The sequence below is a fragment of the Mesoplodon bidens genome, assembly GCF_964165515.1.
Source record: "Mesoplodon bidens genome assembly, chromosome: 4".
NCBI lineage: Eukaryota > Metazoa > Chordata > Mammalia > Artiodactyla > Ziphiidae > Mesoplodon > Mesoplodon bidens.
In genome coordinates, this window is record NC_138160.1 from 67,975,269 (window position 1) to 67,995,191 (window position 19,923).

Sequence of the window (19,923 nt, forward strand, 5' to 3'; positions counted from 1 at the left end):
GAAAAGATTATACATACACCTTGTGGAGTTTTGTGGTTTGACTCTTGCAATCCAAATAAAAGTTGTATCACCCTCAGAATAAAATTCTAAAATAGAGCCGTCTTTTATAAGGACTTGTTCATCTAAGAGCTGGGAATATTAATTACTCCCTGAGGTTGCACTGTTGGTACAAAGTAGAGCAGATCACAACTTTGTAATGAAATACCTGCTTTCACGATAGCACAGGTGTCCCCCTGCCACACCCTACAAAGAAACTTTTCTGGTTTATAATAATTATAGCTCTTGCAACTCTCTCATAGCATGCGTGGTGGGTGATGGTGGTGACAAGAAAGGGAGATGAAGAAGTAATTTCAGAAACTAAATAAACAAAGAGGAGCAAATAGGAATATGGGTGAGATGTAGGTGGCAGTGGTAGGAAAGAATTCACCTATCTATACTAGGTAGGTTTCATGAAATTTTAAAAATATGGAAACAAACTAGCCACGCTGAGAATGAAATGTAGATTTATCTGTAGAGAATCTGTTGGCAGAAAAAAATATCTTCAAAGCCCTGGGCAATGAATATTTTCGTCACCCTCAAACCAATACTAAGAAAACGGAAGATACCATTTGGAACACAACTTATTTTAATAATAAATACTAGTAACTTAATTGTGAGAAGACTCCTCGGGAATCTTCCTTCAGAAAAAAGAAACTAATCCCAACTCACATTTCATATCTTCGTTTTATTTAAGAATTCTCATTTGGTGAAATATTTTTACAGTACATATCCAGTGAGCACTTCTAAAATCACTGTTTATTACGATGTGCTGATAGTTCTTTGGTCAGTGCCAGCTTTAAGGTACCATGAGAAGCATAAGATGAAACAGCTTAAAGTATTTCTGTGTTTTCTACCATTCTGAGGCAAGTCAGATCAGATGCTTGTAAGGCAAGTGGAAAAAGGAATCCTAATTTAAATTTAATGATTGGTACATTCGCAATATGTACACTGAAAAAGTGTCCTTTTTTTAAAAAAAAATAGGGAGAAAAGAGTTATAGTAAGGTCATTTCTCTAACCTATTGGCAAGAACATTTGTTTCAGAGAGAAAAGAGAGAGATTTAGAAGATACCCTTGGAGGTCTTAGGTCTCTGTAAAATTGGTAAACATGTGTCTGCCATATAGTCTCATAGATAATAGGTACTCAGTAAATTTTGTGCAATCAGTTGGTCCTGGGGAGATAACATGTTTAGGTGCCATGCATGTTTGTGGTGGTATGTTTAATTTTGCATGCAAAAACCAGTAGGATGCCGAGCTGTGTTGTGAAGTATATGCAAAGACCACTCTCTGCTGTGTTTGTATGGCTGTGATTGAAATATTGTGATATTTATTTAGGTTAGAAAATATATTCCATCTAACATTTGAGTCTTTTGGTGAAATTTTCTAATACAATGGTCTAAAATACTAAGAAGTCCTCATAGATTTATGAGCAGTAAGAAATGTCAGAGTTCCTTACCCAAGTGGAAAATGGACTAAAAGAATATTATCCTTTGTTCATTGAACTAAAACTAGAGAATATAAAGTGAATGTCAGGGACATTAATTAATTGAATTAAGTAGACAATAAGAGTTGATAGTCAATGAAATTACTATATAAATTGTTGATTTACAATGACTTCTTTGTTTTCTTTGTTAGAAAAACATTTTATTTTAAATTATTCATTCCTTTGTAAAACATGTAAGTGAGCATCAGGGTGTCAGTTCCTTTGACATGCTGACATTTGACACACTGACATGCCTCTGTGTCTTTTCTCTTTCTGCTTTATTCCACCCCACTTATTTTTAGAGCTACCCAACATGATACTTAATGAAACCTCTATCTATAATTATTCACTAAAAAGATCGTGGGATATGTTTATATCAGTTTTGTTTTCTAAAAAAGTAAGGAATTTATTTAGAAATCCATACAAATCTATAATAACACTGAGTATTTTTACCCTATTGCTAGCCTAGGAGTTTATAAATAAAGAATACCAAGCAGTTATTTCCTTATCCATCCTTGTGTTTGGCTGGAGAAGCTTGGCTGAATGGTTAGTTTAATCTCCACTATTTTGCAAAAAGGTACAAAATGTGGTGGGGATTTTTTATGTTTTTGACACAGACCCATGCTTCTTATTGAAATTCTTTCTGTATTTAAATATAAGATGCTGTGGGAATTTAGCAACTGTATGTGTGATAATTCTTAATAGTGAATTCTCATTTACACCTAGTGAAAGCTAATGAAAAGTGTTGTAGGTAAAATGACACTATAAGCAATTTAAGATAAGCGTATTTTTGAAGTTCCTGTTAAATCCTACATAGTTGAACAGAATAGTTTAACTGAGTGTGGCTTAATTCTACTATGTTCAAATAGTATTAACAATGAGAGACTACTCGATTTGGTGATTAGATAAGATTGTCAATGTGATATTTCAAGAGATTCATTTGTACAGAAAGCATTTAAAGATGTATTCTCATATACCTCTATATGCACATGCATATATAGTCTCTCACATTCTTTTTTCTTAGTGAAAGGTAGCCTTCAACACAAGCCATATTAAAAGGTGTTTATCATCTGAAGATGTTTTCTTTTAAAATATATACACCATGAGGCAATATAAGATTACAGTAACAACTTCAGTGATCTAATATTGAACGAACTTATTCTTTTTGGGAAAAGAAAGGTAAGGCATTTAGCCATTTCCTTAAGTTTGGCAGTTAGGAGTAGTTGTAACATCTGTGGCAGAAATCATCTGTATTCATTTTATATTTTTATAATATACTGGAGTTATGTATTGACCTCATTTCTCTTTATGGTAGAAATATTTTTCATTCATTTGAATACATATACTCCTTTGTTTACATAGTTGAAAGGCTGAATGTATGGGGTGGAGATATAAGGAATGGTTTGTAGTGTGTGAAAGTTAAATAGGATGGATATATATATATATATATAAATATATATATAAAATATATAAATATATATATAAATAAATATAAATATATAAATATATATATATATATAATATATATATAATATATATAATATATATATAAATAAAAATATATATATAAATATATATAAATATATATAAATAAATATATATTTATATATATAAATATATATATAAATATAAATATATAAATATATATATATAAATATATATATATAAATATATAAATATATATATATATATATATATATATTTAGGGAAGAGTATCCCACTCCAACACAAATAGTGTTTTATGGAGACAATACAGTGAAAATGGGATACAGAAAAAAAAAAGAGTTTTCGTTTTTGTTTTTTTAGAGTGAAAGGGATAAATGTAAATATGGTATATCTTCCAGTTACATAAAAGTCTTGTGGTCTTTGGGGGTTTTTTTAGCAAACCATAGTTAAAAACAGAAGGAGCTCCGTAAAGTTTCTGTTTGTTTGTTTTTTTTTAAGTTACCTTTTTTTTTTTTGGCTGTGTTGCGTCTTCGTTGCCGTGCACGGGCTTTCTCTAGTTGTGGTGAGCGGGGGCTACTCTTCCTTGCGGTGCACGGGCTTCTTATTGCAGTGGCTTCTCTTGTTGTGGAGCATGGGTTCAAGGCACGTGGGCTCAGTAGTTGTGGCACACGGGCTCTAGATCTCAGTATCACTAGCTGTGGTGCCCGGGCTTAGTTGCTCCACGGCATGTGGGATCTTCCCGGACCAGGGATTGAACCTGTGTCCCCTGCATTAGCAGGCGGATTCTTAACCACTGCACTACCAGGGAAGCCCCGTAAAGTTTTTATTGACAGTTCATATACTTCTTATATATTTATGTTGACATAAAGAATATAAACAATATTGCTACCTTTTCAATAGAGTATTTTTCTTTTTTGACATCGGTAAATGCTAGATACTGATCCTTTCATGCGTGGAAGGGTGTGGCTTATTTATTTATTTATTTATTTGTCTGCGCCCAGCCTTTGTTGTGGCGGCATGCCCCACCTTTCGTTGTGGCATATGGGCTCTAGTTCCCTGACCAGGGATGGAACCCAGGCCCCTGCCTTGGGAGCGCCGTGTCTTGACTGCTATCCCACCAGGGGCATCCCGGGAGCAGATTCTTACAACAGGAGCCATCTCTCTACCAATGGGGGGCAGGGGTGATTCCATCGTAATTATTCCCCCTCTAAGTTCTCAGGTTCAGCCTAAGTGTGTGTGTGGCATGGATTAGGGCTAGGCTGAAAGTGAACTCTGCGACAGTGTTCCTGGGGCCAAAGGAGGAGACACGGGGCCATCCCCCATGCTTCTCTTTGTCTTCTTCCTGGGTTAGCACACCCACAGGTACCTTTTTGCACTGCCGTGACACTGAGACTAGGGCAGCTGCAGTGACAGGACCCTCTCCTAGGATGACTGAATTCCTCTCTGATGAAAGTGAGGGTGCAGAATGGCCTCCCTCCTGGTGTTTGCACAAGGAGCTTTGCTGGTGGATATCTGGAGACAGAAAAGATGATTGGGCTTAGTGGTTGGTACCCTGTGGCAATCTACAATCTAGGAAATGTTCTGAGGATAAGTGTTATTTAAAGTATGCTAGTTCTAATGTTTAGCTGTGACTCCTGAACTTCCTTTGGAGAAAAGGTTAATAAAAAGAATGATAACTGACCGAATCCAGGTCACCTCTCATGAAGGATAAAGGTGTAAATGTGTGGAGGGCTCTTCTTTCCTGGTGCTTTCAGTGAGCCATCCCTGCATGGAGACCACCCTCTCCCTCCAGGACTTCCTGCCTTTGTGTATGGGATGTGCCTGCAGCCTATGCAGCCAAGTCTTGTCTCACTGTTGCACTGGGGTGGGGTTGTCATCACACTGTGAAAGGGCTATAAAGAAATCTCTCTTTTGCTTTTCTAAAAACAGTCTTCTCTAGGACAAATTATGACAAGAGTCCAGAAGGAATCGCTTCTCATTTCCTTATTGAATAGAGGGCGTCTAAGCATCCTCCTACATTAAGGACAGCAATCAGTTACTTTTTCTGTATGATCTGGTGAAGTGGTCTTAACTTTTAACTTTTTTTCAGGTCACACAAAGATGAATTCCTATATTTCATGATTACAATGTGTGTATGTGATTCCTTGTTCCATTTTAAGGACATTGCTGTGTTAAACATGTTGAAGAGTTTTCCTAACCCGTTGCTACAATCAAATTAGATTTATTTTTCCCATTGCTAATATCAAACAGCAAATTCGAAGACTGAGAACCATGTATAGAAGGGTGATTGCTCTTAATGTGAAAAGATTTGAATCCTTCTTTTTGTGTGAGAGTGTGATCAGCCAGCCTTGCTATCGATTTCTTCTGTCGTACACTGCCAAATCATCTATTTAAGTATTGTGAAAACTCTTTGTTTTTTTCAGGTCGAATGAGTGATTTGAGGGTAATTGGTCATCCAATAGATTCAGAATCTAAAGAAGATGAGCCTTGTAGTGAAGAAACAGATCCAGAGCATGATCTAATTGCTGAAATTTTACCTGAGCTAATTGAAATTGATCTATACCACAGTGAAGAGGATGAAGGGGAAGACGAGGAGTGTGCCAATGCTACTGACGTCACGACCACCCCATCTGTGCAGTACATAAATGGAAAGCATCTAGTTACCACTGTGCCCAAGGACCCAGAAGCGGCAGAAGCTAGGCGTGGCCAGTTCGAAAGTGTTGCACCTTCTCAAAATTTTTCAGACAGCAGTGAAAGTGATAGTCATCAGTTTGTAATCACCAAAACTGGAATGCCTACTGCCATGCAACCTAATGAGTCTAAAGAAACAACCGAATCCCTTGAAATTACATGGAGACCTGAGATTTACCCTGAAACACCAGAGCATTTTTCAAGTGGCGAGCTTGATATTTTCCCCACAGCCCCAGGCCGTGAGGGAGAAGCCACAGAGGGGCCAGAATCAATCACAGAGAAAAGTCCTGACCTTGATAATCTGGTACATGAACATACTGAATCGGTACCTCTGTTTCCTGAAGAGTCTTCAGGAGATGCTGCCATTGACCAAGAATCTCAAAAAATGGTCTTTTCAAGGGCTACAGAAGGAACATTTGGTGAAGAGGCAGAAAAAAGTACTTCTACCACATATACTCCAAGTATAGTTGCAAGTTCTGTATCAACGCATGTTTCAGAGGATGTATCATTTACCTTAACAGGGACTCCACGGCCTGATGAGCCATTGTCCACAGTAGAAAGCTGGGTGGAAATAACCCCTAGACAAATTGTAGAGTTCTCAGGAAGTCCTTCAATTCTGATTCCAGAAGGCTCTGGGGAAGCAGAAGAAGATAAAGATAAAATGTTTGCCATGGTAACTGATTTATCACAGAAAAATACTACAGATTCTCTCATTATTTTAGACACTAGCAAGATAATGATCACAGAGAACCTTTTGGATGTTCCTGCAACCACCATATATTCGGTTTCTGAACAATCTTCTGCAGTAGTGCCTACCAAATTTGCAAGGGAGACAGACACTTCTGAGTGGGCTTTCAATACATCTCTTGAGACAAAGACAAGGAAAGATGAGAAGAAGGGAACTACAGGTATGGCTTCTACAGCTGAGGTACATGAGCCCACACAGAGATCAGATCAATTAACTTTACCCTCTGAATTAGAAAGCTCAAATGAAACTACATCTAGTGATTCAGTATCTGCTACCAGAAAGAGTTTTATGTCCTGGATGACACCCACACAGTCTGAAACAGAAACAGCAAATTCTACTCTTGTCTTTACAGAAACAAACGTTTTAGACCATCTGGGGGCACAGACTGCTGAGCCCAGGCTTAGCAGTCAACCTGGGGTTCGGGAAGTGCCACCCACTGTCCCAGGTAGCCCCGTCTCTGTCTTTATGGAGCAGGGCTCTGGAGAAGCTGCTGCCGACCCAGAAACCACCACTGTTTCTTCATTTTCATTAAATTTAGAGCCTGAAATTCAAGCCAGAAAGGAAGCAGCTGGCACTTTGTCTCCACATGTGGAAATTGTATTCCCTTTTGAGCCAACTGGACTAGTTTTGAGTACTGTAATGGACAGAGAGGTTGCTGAAATTAAAAGCCAAACATCCAAGGAAAACATGATTTCAGAGATCTCAGGAGAGCCAACTCATGGGGCAGAAATAAAAGGCTTTTCTACAGATTTTCCTTTGGAGGAAGATTTCAGTGGTGACTTCAGAGAATACTCAACAGTATCTCATCCCATAACAAAAGAAGAAACATTAATGACGGAAGGCTCTGGGGATGCAACATTTAAGGATACCCAGATGTCACCATCTGTAATACCTACCTCAGACCACAGTAATCACACAGCTGACTCAGAAGAGCCTAGTAGCACCTTGGTCAGCACTTCAGCCTTCCCTTGGGAAGAGTTCACAGCCTCAGCTGAGGGCTCAGGTGAGCAATTGGTCTCAGTAAGCAGCTCTGTTGACCAAGTGTTTCCCAGGGCTGTGGGAAAAGTCTCTGGGACAGATTCCCCATTTATTGACCAAAGATTGGGTGAAGAAGGTGCTATCAATGAAACTGATAAAAGATCCACCATCTTGCCAACAGCAGAAGCTGAAAGTACTAAAGCTTCAAAGGAAAAGGAGGAAGTGAAGGTCAATGGCACAGTTTCAATGGACTTTCCTCCAACTATGGAGCTGGACAAATTATGGCCCAAGAAAGAAGTCAACCCTGTAAGGCAAGGAATTGAAAGTGAAATAGTGTCAGAGGAAAAGATTCAAGAACAAAAATCTTCTGAACCCCCTCAAAGTTCTGTTGCACCAGAACAAACAACTTTTGATTCACAAACACTTCCTGAAACTGGACTCCAAACCACAGATTATTCTACACTAACAACAAAGAAAACTTACAGTAACAATAAGAAAATGGAGGGGGAAGGCATTTCCTCAGTTGACGTGTCTACTCCAAACCTAGATTCAGAGGGCTTAGAGTCATATACTACTCTCCCTGAAGTTACTGAAAAATCCCATATTTTCTTAGCTCCTGCCTCAGTGACTGAATCAATACCAGCTGAAAGTGTAATTACAGGTTCAACAATCAAAGAGAAAGAAAGTATAAAACACTTTCCCAAAGTTATGAGACCAATAATTGAAGAGTCAGATACGGATCTTTTATTCTCTGGACTGGGATCAGGAGAAGAAGTTCTGCCTACTACAGTATCAGTGAATTTTACTGAAATAGAACAGGTCATTAGCACATTGTATCCCCAGACTTCTCAAGTGCAAAGTTTAGAAACCAGTATCTTAAATGACACAGCTGGAGACTATGAGGGAATGGGAAATGTGGCAAATGAAATCAGACCACTCATTTCCAAAACAGACAGCATTTTGGAAGCCAGTGAGACAGCATCCAGCACAACCTTACTAGAAATTTTAAGTGACACCACAACAGAAGGACCCTTCACAGCAACTCTCACTTTCTCTACAGACATGGAACATCCTCAAAATCAGACACACAGTTGGGCAGAAGAAATCCAGACTAGGAGACCACAGCCTACGACTGATCAAGTCTCTAACGAGAATACTTCAACAGCAGAAACTAAAGAAACAGCAACCTCTTCCACTGATTTTCTGGCTAGAACTTATGGTCCTGAAATGGCCAAAGGATTTGTTACATCAACACCAAAACCATCTGACTGGTTTGATGAACATTCTGGAGAAGGATCTGGGGAATTGGATGTGGTTGATTTAGTCCACACTTCTGGAACTACTCAGGCAACTAGGCAAGGCAGCACCACATTTGTTTCTGATAGATCCCTGGAAAAACATCCTGAGGTTCCAAGTGCTGAAGCTGTTACTGTTGATGGATTCCCAACAGTTTCAATGGTGCTGCCTCTTCATTCAGAGCAGAATGAAAGCTCCCCTGGTCCAACTAGCACACTGTCAAGTACAGTGTCATATGAAACGTCCACAGAAGGTGCTGCAGACAGTTTCCAAGACCATTTTGGGGGATTCGAGGATTCCACATTAAAACCTGACAGAAGAAAAGCTACTGAAAATATTATTATAGATCTGGACAAAGAGGACAAAGACTTAATACTGACAATTACAGAGAGTACCATCCTTGAAATTCTACCTGAGCTAACATCAGATAAAAATACTATCATAGATATTGATCACACTAAACCTATATATGAAGACATCCTTGGAATGCAAACGGACTTAGATACAGATGTACCCTCAGGACCACCTGGCAGTAATGAAGACAGCACTCAAGTTCTAGAGAAGTATGAGGCAGCTGCTAACCTCTCTTCAACTGAGGAAAACTTTGAGGCCTCTGGTGATACTCTTCTGGCTAATTACACTCAGGCAACACATAATGAATCGATGCCTCCTGAAAACAGAAGTCAGTTAGATCACATGGGCTTTATCTTCACACCTGGAATATCCATCCCTAGCCCAGAAACAGAATTAGATGTTTTGCTTCCCACAGCAACATCACTGCCCATTCCTAGTAAGTCTGCCACAGTTAATCCAGAGATTGAAGAACCAAAAATTGAAGCAAAAACCCTGGATGACATCTTTGAATCAAGCACTTTGTCTGACGGTCAAGCTATTGCGGACCAAAGTGAAATAATATCAACATTGAGCCATCTGGAAAGGACACAGAATGAGGATGAAGAAAAGAAACATGTGGGTCCCTCTCTTCAACCAGAATTCTCTTCCGGGTCTGAGGAGGCACTGATAGATCCTACACCCTATGTAAGTATTGGTACTGCCTACCTTACGGCTCAGAGTTTAACAGAGGAACCTGATGTGATGGAAGGATCCAATCCCCCAGCATCCACGGATACGTCAGCAGTTTTAGCTGTTGCAGAGCTGTTCTCTCAGACACCATCATCTCCTCCACTCAGTGTCCACTTAGGCAGAGGAGCCTCTGAGTACTCAGAGGACCCCCAGCCAAGAGCTCTGCCAAGTACAGATGCCAGCACATCCCCAATACCCCCAGGAAAACTTGCAAATATTGAAGTGACTTTCAAACCCTCAAGTGAAGAGGACTTTCACATAACTGAGCCTCCATCCATATCTCCTGACACAGAGCCTTCAGAAGATGAAAGTAAACCTAAATTATTAGAACAAATGGAGGCTTCTGCCACAGAATTAATTGCTCAAGAAGAAACTGAGATTTTCCAAGACTCTCAGAACAAAACCAGTGTTCAACTTTCTGGAGACCCAGTCAAGGTATTTCCCAGTATTGAAACACCTGAGGCTGGGACTGTTGTCACAGCTGCAAGTGAAATGATGTTAGAAGGTGCTACACTGTGGCCACATTCTACTTCTGCTTCTGAGATTTATGGGGTCGAGGCAGGTGTGGTGCCTCAGGCCAGCCCACAGACTTCTGAGAGGCCCACCGTCCCTTCTCCTCTGGAAATAAACCCTGAAACACAAGCAGCTTTGATCAGAGGGGAGGATTCCACAGTAGCAGCACCAGAACAGCAAGTATCGGCGAGGATTCTTGATTCTAATAATCAGGCAACACTAAGCACCGCAGAGTTAAATACTGAGCTTGCAACACCATCATTTCCCCTTCTGGAAACTTCTAATGAAACCAGTTTCCTGATTGGCATTAATGAAGAGTCAGTGGAAGGCACAGCAATCTATTTACCAGGTAAGGGCACAACATTGATAAATCTGTTTCCAAGCTTGGAAACAGTCCCTTGGTCCTAACATAGATGTGTATATAATTTTTGCTGTGATGTTAAAATCAGTGAAGGTTTTTGTATTGTTCATGTAACAGCATGACAGGCCGTAGTATTGATTCCATAATGAGATGCAAAGAAAGTAAGTATAGACTGTTTGGGGGCTTTAAAGATATGCTTTGTATTTTTCTGGGTGTAAGAAACAACATACAATTGCAACATGGAAAAATTGAAATTGTTAATGGTATAAAAATTCAATTTGGTTTTACCCACAACTAAAGTATTGCTTTGTCTTATATCCCATAGTTATACATCTTAGTTTTAAAAACAGGAAAAACATCTTATTTTTAAAAAATCTCTCATGAATGGGTGCAATTATGGCAATATCAAAATCTGTCAGGTCTTTGAAAATGAGATTAGTAAATAACTTTAATAAACACTTCACATAGTTTATGCAATATTGGTTATCAGTTCATACTTTTGTGTAATTCCCGTGCTCCAGATTGTCTACATAATGCTTCTAACACAGTGCCTAGCCATAGGGAGTATTCATCCAGTATATATTCAAGCTCTGCCTGTTGAGAGAAGATTTCTGTTTTTTTACTGAATGAACAGGAAGCACGAATTTGATGCTGGTTCATGTAGACTATGTCATTTAAGCTTCACAAAAAGGCTACAACGCACACGTTATTATCCGCATTTAAAAGGGTAGGACGTGGAGGTTCAGAGAAGTTCTGTAATTTGCCTGGGGCTGTAGCCACACACATCATGGCGAAAGTGGGATTTGAACCCAAATCAGCCCCACTCCAAAGTAGGTGTTTTTTTCTACTGGTCTTTGGTGGTTTCCTATTAATATGGTATAAAAATGAATAATTGATATTTAATGATATGTAAGTCAGAAATCTTGGAATGTTTACTGTGTAGAATTTATTTTCCTTTTAATCTAGCTTGATAATGTTGAAAAGTTCACTTTAATGGTGTTTTCCAAGAACAATGGAAATAACAATGTCAGTGGAATCCACAAGTAGCTATCACCACCTAGTTGCTACCTAGAAAAAGAAAAAAAAAAACAGTACTTCTAGGACTGTGTTGGTTGAAAATATGCTTTTTTTTTTTTTTTTTGCGGTACGCGGGCCTCTCACTGTTGTGGCCTCTCCCATTGCGGAGCACAGGCTCCGGACGCACCGGCTCAGCGGCCATGGCTCACAGCCATGCCGCTCCGTGGCATGTGGGATCTTCCCGGACTGGGGCACGAACCCGTGTCCCCTGCATCGGCAGGCGGACTCTCAACCACTGTGCCACCAGGGAAGCCCAAAAAATATGATATTTTGATATCATATTTATATGATATCAAATATATGAAAATATTTTAATTAATATGTTTTACAGCATGGCTGTACTTAGAATTATTCTTCTGATCGTTTCAAACTTATCGTTTGTGCTACTAATGCTTCAGTTTGTTGTGCTTCAGATAGAGTGAAATAGTCATAGAGTGTAACTTTCATAAATGACTTGAAGTATTTCGTGAATAAAATTGATCAAAGGTGGCTGATGGATTTTTTTGTTGTCACTCTTTATTTAATCTGTAAATGATAACCTAGTAATCTGGCCAATATTTATTCTTTTGTAATTTAGTTGAAATATACTTCAGGTTAGATAAAATATGATATAGAAATCACTGGTAATAACTATATATAGAGAGAGTGTTGGATTTGACAAATGAATGAGAAATGTGTACCAGTTATCCAGTCCACAATGTTTACCTAGAATCAGAGCTTGCGTCTTCATTGCAAAACACATCGTCACTTTAGGCTAATTCAGTAAACAGTAGCTCCTGTTGGATTGCCTGGTCTATCTGTTGCAGTTTCAGCTTTCAGAGATGACTAAAAAGTGTTTAGGGGAGAATAAAATGCACAAAAACAAAACTATTCTAATCTAAACTACTTTAACTTCACAGCCCCCTTCCTTGTCAACTCCTTGTCCCATACTCTCGCATGGTGTCTCGCGTCTGTGGTAGGAATAATGCTGTACTTCACATTTGTGTGGCACGTCGCACTTTACCAAGCCCTTTCACTTAAATGTCATTTTGATTTTGCACTAAGAGCAGCATGTAGATGTGCTGTTGACCATAGCCTTGTCATCTAGGCAGTGTGCTTTCAAAAGCAGAAGGCTAAAATGGCTAGGACGATTTTAAATATCTTTAGAACTATAGGAGAGTCTTAGCAAAATTGGGGTCGCTTTTGAAGAAGTAGTTGCAACCATCTGAGTTAACCTAATTTTCATGTTGAACCCACACCTGTGAATGTGTATCTATCAAGTCTTTCTAGTAGTCCAGAATTTTCTTAACACTCAGAAAGTGTGAGTTTGACTTTCCTGGGTGGGAAAGGCTCAGTTATCTTCTATAGCAGTACCTGTTTATCCAAATATTCATGTGTCATAAGTAGACATCTTTTCTTCATGTACATTATTTCAGACTTTCAGGACTTCAATTTTTGACAATATGGTTTTTATTCCATATATGACCTATTTATTTCAATTCTTTTGTAAAACATTTAACTCTCATTTGGATTCTTAAACATTTGAAGCAAGCAATTCTGGAAAAGTATTCAAATAATATATATAAGCTATTAATGTAAATAAAGTTATCCATGCAATATAACAGAATAATATAATGTATATATTATACAATAACATATGTAATAATATATATATTACATAATAATAATAATATATTACAGAATAATATATAGTGTAAAAGTACTTGCATTTAGAAAATTCGTATTAAACTGTTTTCTCCTCATAAATTTGTATCTCTGGCCTTTATATTGATCCTCTAGGAGTGTCAGTTTTGTGTTTTAATAAGAAAATTGTAATAAAAATTTGGGGTTTCATTTAAGGTGAGGTTTTTGTATTTGGGTTTGTTTTTATACAGTAGAATTTAATCCATGTGTTGCTTTTCTTCAAGTATAGTTTAAAGGAGTACATTTGGAACGTGTTTTTGGAAAAAGCATATTAATGTAGCAGAAGAGACTTCAGTGCACACTTTCGAAGAAAAAGTTTCTGAGCATTAAGTGGTAAAAGGCAATAATAATTCAAATGATGGTAACAAGCCAATGCTAAAAAGAATGCATGTTCTGTGTATCCAGCCATTTCACATGAACTAACCTCGTTTAAAAGAATACATTTTCCATTCACTGTGCACATACGTGTAATCATTTTGACTAAAATCAATTGCCATTATCATGCCAACTAAATCTGCAGTAGAATGTATTAGTTGCCAGATACCATACAAAATATTGTTTAAAATAATGATGATTGAATCCCAGAAATGAATAGATGCAATTTGTAATAATTAGTTATAAAGCCAAGAAACACTCCAGAGAGAAAAGTTAATGTTAATTTTTAATGTGTAGTATCTCTAAATTGCTATGGTAAAGCTTATGTTATGGTAGCAAGAAGTGGCATTTTATGCTAAAATATGTTGAAACTTAGAGATGAGCCTAATTGCTTTTCTTTCTTTCCTGAACATGGTAGGACCTGATCATTGCAAAACAAACCCGTGCCTTAACGGGGGCACCTGTTATCCTACTGAAACTTCCTATGTGTGCACCTGTGTGCCAGGATACAGTGGAGACCAGTGTGAACTTGGTAAGATGTTCTCGCGTGAAAGACTGTAGTGCTTTTCCAGAAGATGTACTGGGGGAGAATTTATATTGCTTGAATCAGTCAGAGGATTTCGGAGAAACCTATGTGTAGATGAATTACATGTTAAGTGAAATTAAAATCATAGAGTAACTTAAGTAGGGTGTGGGAAAGAGGGATAGATATTTACTGAATTTTGTTGATATACCCAAGACTCAGTGAAGCTTACTGGGGTCAGCTGTGTCTTTGTGTGTTTTTTACACATAGGCTTTACAAATGTAAAGTTGCTTTAAGTATTGACAAAAAATTTTAATCTGTCCCCACATCTGCATATCAATAAATTATCAATTTAAATACAAATTTTGTAAGAAAGCTCTATTTAAAAAATAGGGAGTTTTTCTGTTTTGAGATAACTTATTGCTCTCAGGTGGAACAGGAAAGCTCCTTCTCTGGCTGTCCCGGGAGACCAGCCTCACCCACCTCTCCCTCAAGAGCTTGTGACATTGTTGTCTTCCTCCTCTCTTTTGGGTTCCAAAGAATATCACTGTCTCTTTACTAAATCAGCTCCTTTTACGCCCATTCTTATTTAGGTTTCCTTTTCCTTAAAAAAATTTTTAAAAAGGACCCCAGTTTTTATTTGGCTGAATATAGATGTTGACTCTAGAAAAGAAATGATGGGATCTACTGACTAGGTGCTCCTTCTGGCAGCACCATAATGGTTTACTCATAATGATCGAATTAAGAAGGCCCATGGATTACACTTTAGATTACCCCAGCATTCATGTTAAAAGAATACTTATCATTAAAAAAAAAAAGTCAACAGAGCTAGTAAGCTCTATTTGTGTACTAATCAGTGAGGATATAGAGATCACAATAAATAACATTTAAGAAGTAATTATATTTTAAATATCAAATTTACATATATATGTATCAAAACATTTCTGTGGCCCCCATTCTTTTTCACATTACAATCAGTTAAAAATAATTTAATGAGTTATTATATGTGAAGCTATTAGATCAGTGTGGGCTCTCAGCGAACACTATAAAAGTATTTGCCATCATTATTATATAATATTTTTCCTAAGGCCATTTCTTTAGGGAAGAATACAGTATATACCTCTTAGAAATTTAATTTACTTTATATATTCATCTTTAATACTTAATATAAACATTAATTAAAATTTTAGTGGAATTACAAAATGCTATGGAATAAAGGCATTCATTTCATCACAAAAGATCATAGAGGTCTATGTTAGAAAGGGTGCATTTGATGTAGATTGAAGTTGGGGAAGATTTTGATAAGAGGAGAGGGGGACTCAACACAGCAAACAAAAGCACAGAGACCACAAACTGCAGAATGCATCTGAGGGGCTATGAGTATTCAGGATGCCTACTTAGGGGTTTGTGAGAGAGAAACATTGGGAAAGAATATTGGAAAGCTGGTTGGATCTAGATAGGTCTAGGAAGGTCCTGGATCCAATGTACTGAAGAGGTTTACTTCATACTCTAGTCAAGTGATTCTGAGACTTTAGCATGCGTGAGAATCCCTTATAGGGCTTGGTAAACTACAGTTTGTTGTTCCCATCCTCCACAGTATCAGATTCAGTAGGTCTGGGGTGGGCCTGGGAACATGCATTTCTAATCTCAGGTGATGCTGATACTGCTGGTCCAGGGACCACACTCTGAGGACCACTGCCCGGGATAATTGGGGCCCTTGGAATGTTTAGAAGTCAATGAGTAAAATTATCTTGATTGTGTCTAAAGAAGAAGACAATCAGCAGAGTGAAGGATATATTGGAGAGGGAAGAGCCCAGAGGCTATGCTCAGTTAAGCATTTTCAGTGTTTCACATGTGAGGTCATCAGAGTGTGAGCTGGGATAGGGGGTGGGAAGGCTAGGGGGATTCTTTATTGGTTTTAGGACTCATGTGACTCATCTAAAAGCAATGGAGATAATGACCCTACTCTGAATATATTTGAAATTTTCTTCCGGTTGCCAGATTTAGCAAATAAAAATATTAGAAGATCAGTTAAATTTGAATTTCGGATTAAAAAAGATAATTTTTTTAGTATAAGTATGCCCTAAATATAGCATGTGACATACTAAAGTTTCTCCTTTTTTTAATCTGAAATTAAAATTAACTGGCTATCCTGTATTTCACCTGGCAATCTTACACTAAATAAGATCATTTGACCTGTTTTGAAAGTACTTTTGTGGCCTTTTATGATTTTATTTCAGATTTTGATGAATGTCACTCTAATCCTTGTCGCAATGGAGCCACGTGTGTCGATGGGTTTAATACCTTCAGGTGTCTCTGCCTTCCAAGCTATGTTGGTGCACTTTGCGAGCAAGGTAAGAGCTCTTGCAACATTTGTATGATGAACAGGTTGATATTTCAACTGTTAATTATAGACAGCCCTTTTTTTTTTTTTTTGAGCAATTTTGGCCATGCTGCAAATTCTTTTTTGCAAAGGAAATTCATAGGTTGCCTAAACACATTAGGTTTCCTGATGTGTTCGTAGCTCACAACATCTGAACAACAGTGTTGATTTGATCATTGTTGTTTAACTGATAGAATGGAATTGCAGACAGGCACACTGAGCTGAATTTAAGGACATCTGTCCACCTAAAGGAATGTTGTTGTATGTATTCCTCCTGGGGACAAACTAGGCATTGATCTTAATCCATGTACGTGGCTTGTACCAAGGAGTATTGAATTCAATGTTAGTTGCCTTTATTTTCTCCCCCTAAGCATGTGAGACTCAATGGGCTTATTGTTCATAGTCAATCATCTCTGGAGAATGAGTTAATACAGTTGTGTGAATACGTTCGCCTTGGCTTGGCAAATACTACAGAAAAGATATTGTGAACCAGGTTTCTTTCCTACTGAAGAAACATCTACTTTCATTCAGAAACATCTGAATGAAAGAAAGGCTTAAATTCATGATGGCTTGAATCATGTGATCCCTGTAATTTGCATTTTATGGCCAACATGAGATGTATTTTGGGTGGTTAATGGTAACATTCCTGAGCCCATCAATCAGAAACAGATTGCATACTCAGCACACTCAGTTTTGGACCATCGATTTCTTCTACTTAAAGTCATACGGTGGTTTGGCTTTGACAAAAGTGCTTAATGCCAAACTTCCATTCCACCAGACAAAACGAAAATGAGTGTCTAATAACTCAGGCACATTGGGTCTGGCCTCACATTCAGCTTTGCAGCATTAATCTGGATGGCACCACAATTAAAGCAAAACTAAAAGGAGCATGCATTGAATTGCCAGTGGAAGGGGATGGATGATGCTTGGGTTTTTTAGGATTTTTTTTTCTTTTTCTTTATTGCATAGGATGGGTCTGTTTCAGAATTTTAAAAGGTAAATATGATAATTGACCAGACAAGATCCTCTTCTTTAAGAAAAACAGTAAGAAAGATGCTATTTGTTGAAGAAAACAAAAGGGTGAGATACTTGAGACATTCATATATCTTATTGATAAAAACGATTCTGGCTTCGCTTAGTTCCAACTATAAGGAGTGATTCAAAAAATCATTTGTTCAAAAAGTGTTTATTGAGAACCTACTGTCTTCCAGGCACTGTTCTGGGCACTGGCAATAGAGCTCTGAACAAAACAATGTCTCTGATCTTCCTAACCCAGAATAATTCTTGGCAGGGAATAAAAAGAGATAGTATTTGTTGGATACTTTATAATTTACCATATGCCTCCAGGGTACACCATTTCCTTTGGTTGACAGCAGTATTTCTGTGGGTTAAGTGGGCCAGAAATTGAGGCTCAGGAAGGAAAAGTGATGTGTTCAAAGTCACACAGCTAGTAAATTAGACAGTGGGCAAAATGAACCTAAGTGGCCTTGGAAAGCCCAGGTTTTTCTCAGTATCTTTACTCTTCTAAAATAACTTTTAAATATAAGCATTTTATTTATATGTGAATCTGATAGATTCAACAGTAACATACTTGGAAGGGAGTTTGGGACCAATTACCTTTTTCTTCTCTTTAAAAGAATATTAAAAAGGAAGTTTTCTTTTTTTTTTCCATTTCTGGTACCACCTAACTGTCAGGTATATTCTATTTTATCTTAAAGCAAGTTTAACTTTCATCCACAATATTTGCTGAGAAACAGCTATCCCAGTTTGTTTACCAGATGCAGCTGTGCTCCTGTGATTTATTGCCAGGACACTGATTTTTTTTTCCTCTTTCCAGGTTGCCTAAGAACAAATGTTTTCTTCATTAACAGCAGCATTGTTGTCTAAACAGTTTTCTATCCAAATTTCGGTGATGACTGTGTTGTTTCTTCAGCTGACCTATTCTGTTCTCTGCTTTAGAAACTTCACAACTCCCAATAACTCTGAAATAGGGGACACATTTGGTGGAATGATAACAGATCTTAAAATCTAGAAGAAGGTCTTAGAACATTGGAGAGACAGTTCTGTACACAGTTTGCCCCCAAAGTCAAGATACAGCTTGCCAGCCCGAAGTGCTGAAGTGTTGACAGTTTCTTAAGGCTTGAGGGCTATATGTCAGAAGTGTTGAAAACATTACCTATATAGCATAAAGAGAATAGATTTTTAGTGAGATTGTTTAAGAGTGACAGTTTCAGCTTCACTGAAACTTCATGTGGTCATGAACAAGTGTTGTCGTACCCTTCCCCACCTCCCCCGAAACACACAGGCAAAATTAATCTGGGACCTCGTAATGTAACCTATGCACTATGGGAGTTTTAAAGTATAAGAAATATTTCCCAATGTAGGATAACACTTAAGAAAACATCAATTCAAAAGAGTTGCCTTTTAATAGATGATATGTATGTCACATTATTTTTAAGTAATTTGAAAAAATCAGACTGCTTCTGAAATTCTCCTTTCAGAATAGCCTCCTAGAAGATGCTGCTTGATACATAGTCCTTAATTACATATATGATGAATTCATGAATAGTAAAAATTAGGTGAATTAATGTGGATATTTGGCTTTTTAAAAAATAAAAACTCATCTGTTGTGTGATTTGCACATTATCTACAATCATTGGGAAGTTATGAGAGTACAGATAAATAATCTGTCCCTATTTGGTTTTAGCAGAACCACTGCCTCTATGTTTTGGACCCATGTCCTGATAGGAATATACACACCTGCTAATTGAGGAAGGTATTATAACAATGTCGTTGTCATGCATCTAAATTTTAGGATCCTTTGGTTTTTTGTGTGTAAGAGGAAAAATACTTAATCTATCTTAGTGATAAAAGACAAAGAAAGAAAACCAGACTAAAACCATTTGGGTTAATAGAAGATAAGAGTGTATAGAATAATTTTTTTCTGATATATTATTCAGTAAGTTACGGCTCCTCTAGAATCTTAAACTGCGTGTCTTCAAACAAATGATAATTTCCAAGGTTAAGGGAAGCTATGCTATTACAATATCATATCATTGACTTTGTCAGTAAGGGTAGTCTAAAAAATTTTCCAACTCTCCTCCCCTATAAACTAGCCCCTTCATATGTGAAGATCTGTTTCCTCCCCACCCTTCCCACCTCACTTCTGAAATCTTCCATGTGAACTGCCCCCCCCAAAAAAAAATCACTACATCCAAGTAGCCAAAATATGCTTCACTCTTGGGTG

General features: G+C 37.7%; 1 protein-coding gene across 3 annotated transcripts in view; it reads left to right on the plus strand.

Moving 5' to 3' along the window:
- The window catches only part of VCAN (versican), a 115,160-nt gene that overhangs the window by 66,987 nt on the left and 28,250 nt on the right, over nt 1-19,923 (plus strand). For all 3 annotated transcript variants that reach the window (XM_081232754.1, XM_081232756.1, XM_081232755.1), the window contains 3 exons: nt 5,389-10,623; nt 14,189-14,302; nt 16,534-16,647. In XM_081232754.1, the coding sequence (XP_081088880.1) occupies nt 5,389-10,623; nt 14,189-14,302; nt 16,534-16,647 (5,463 nt within the window). The remainder of the gene's footprint in view (nt 1-5,388; nt 10,624-14,188; nt 14,303-16,533; nt 16,648-19,923) is intronic.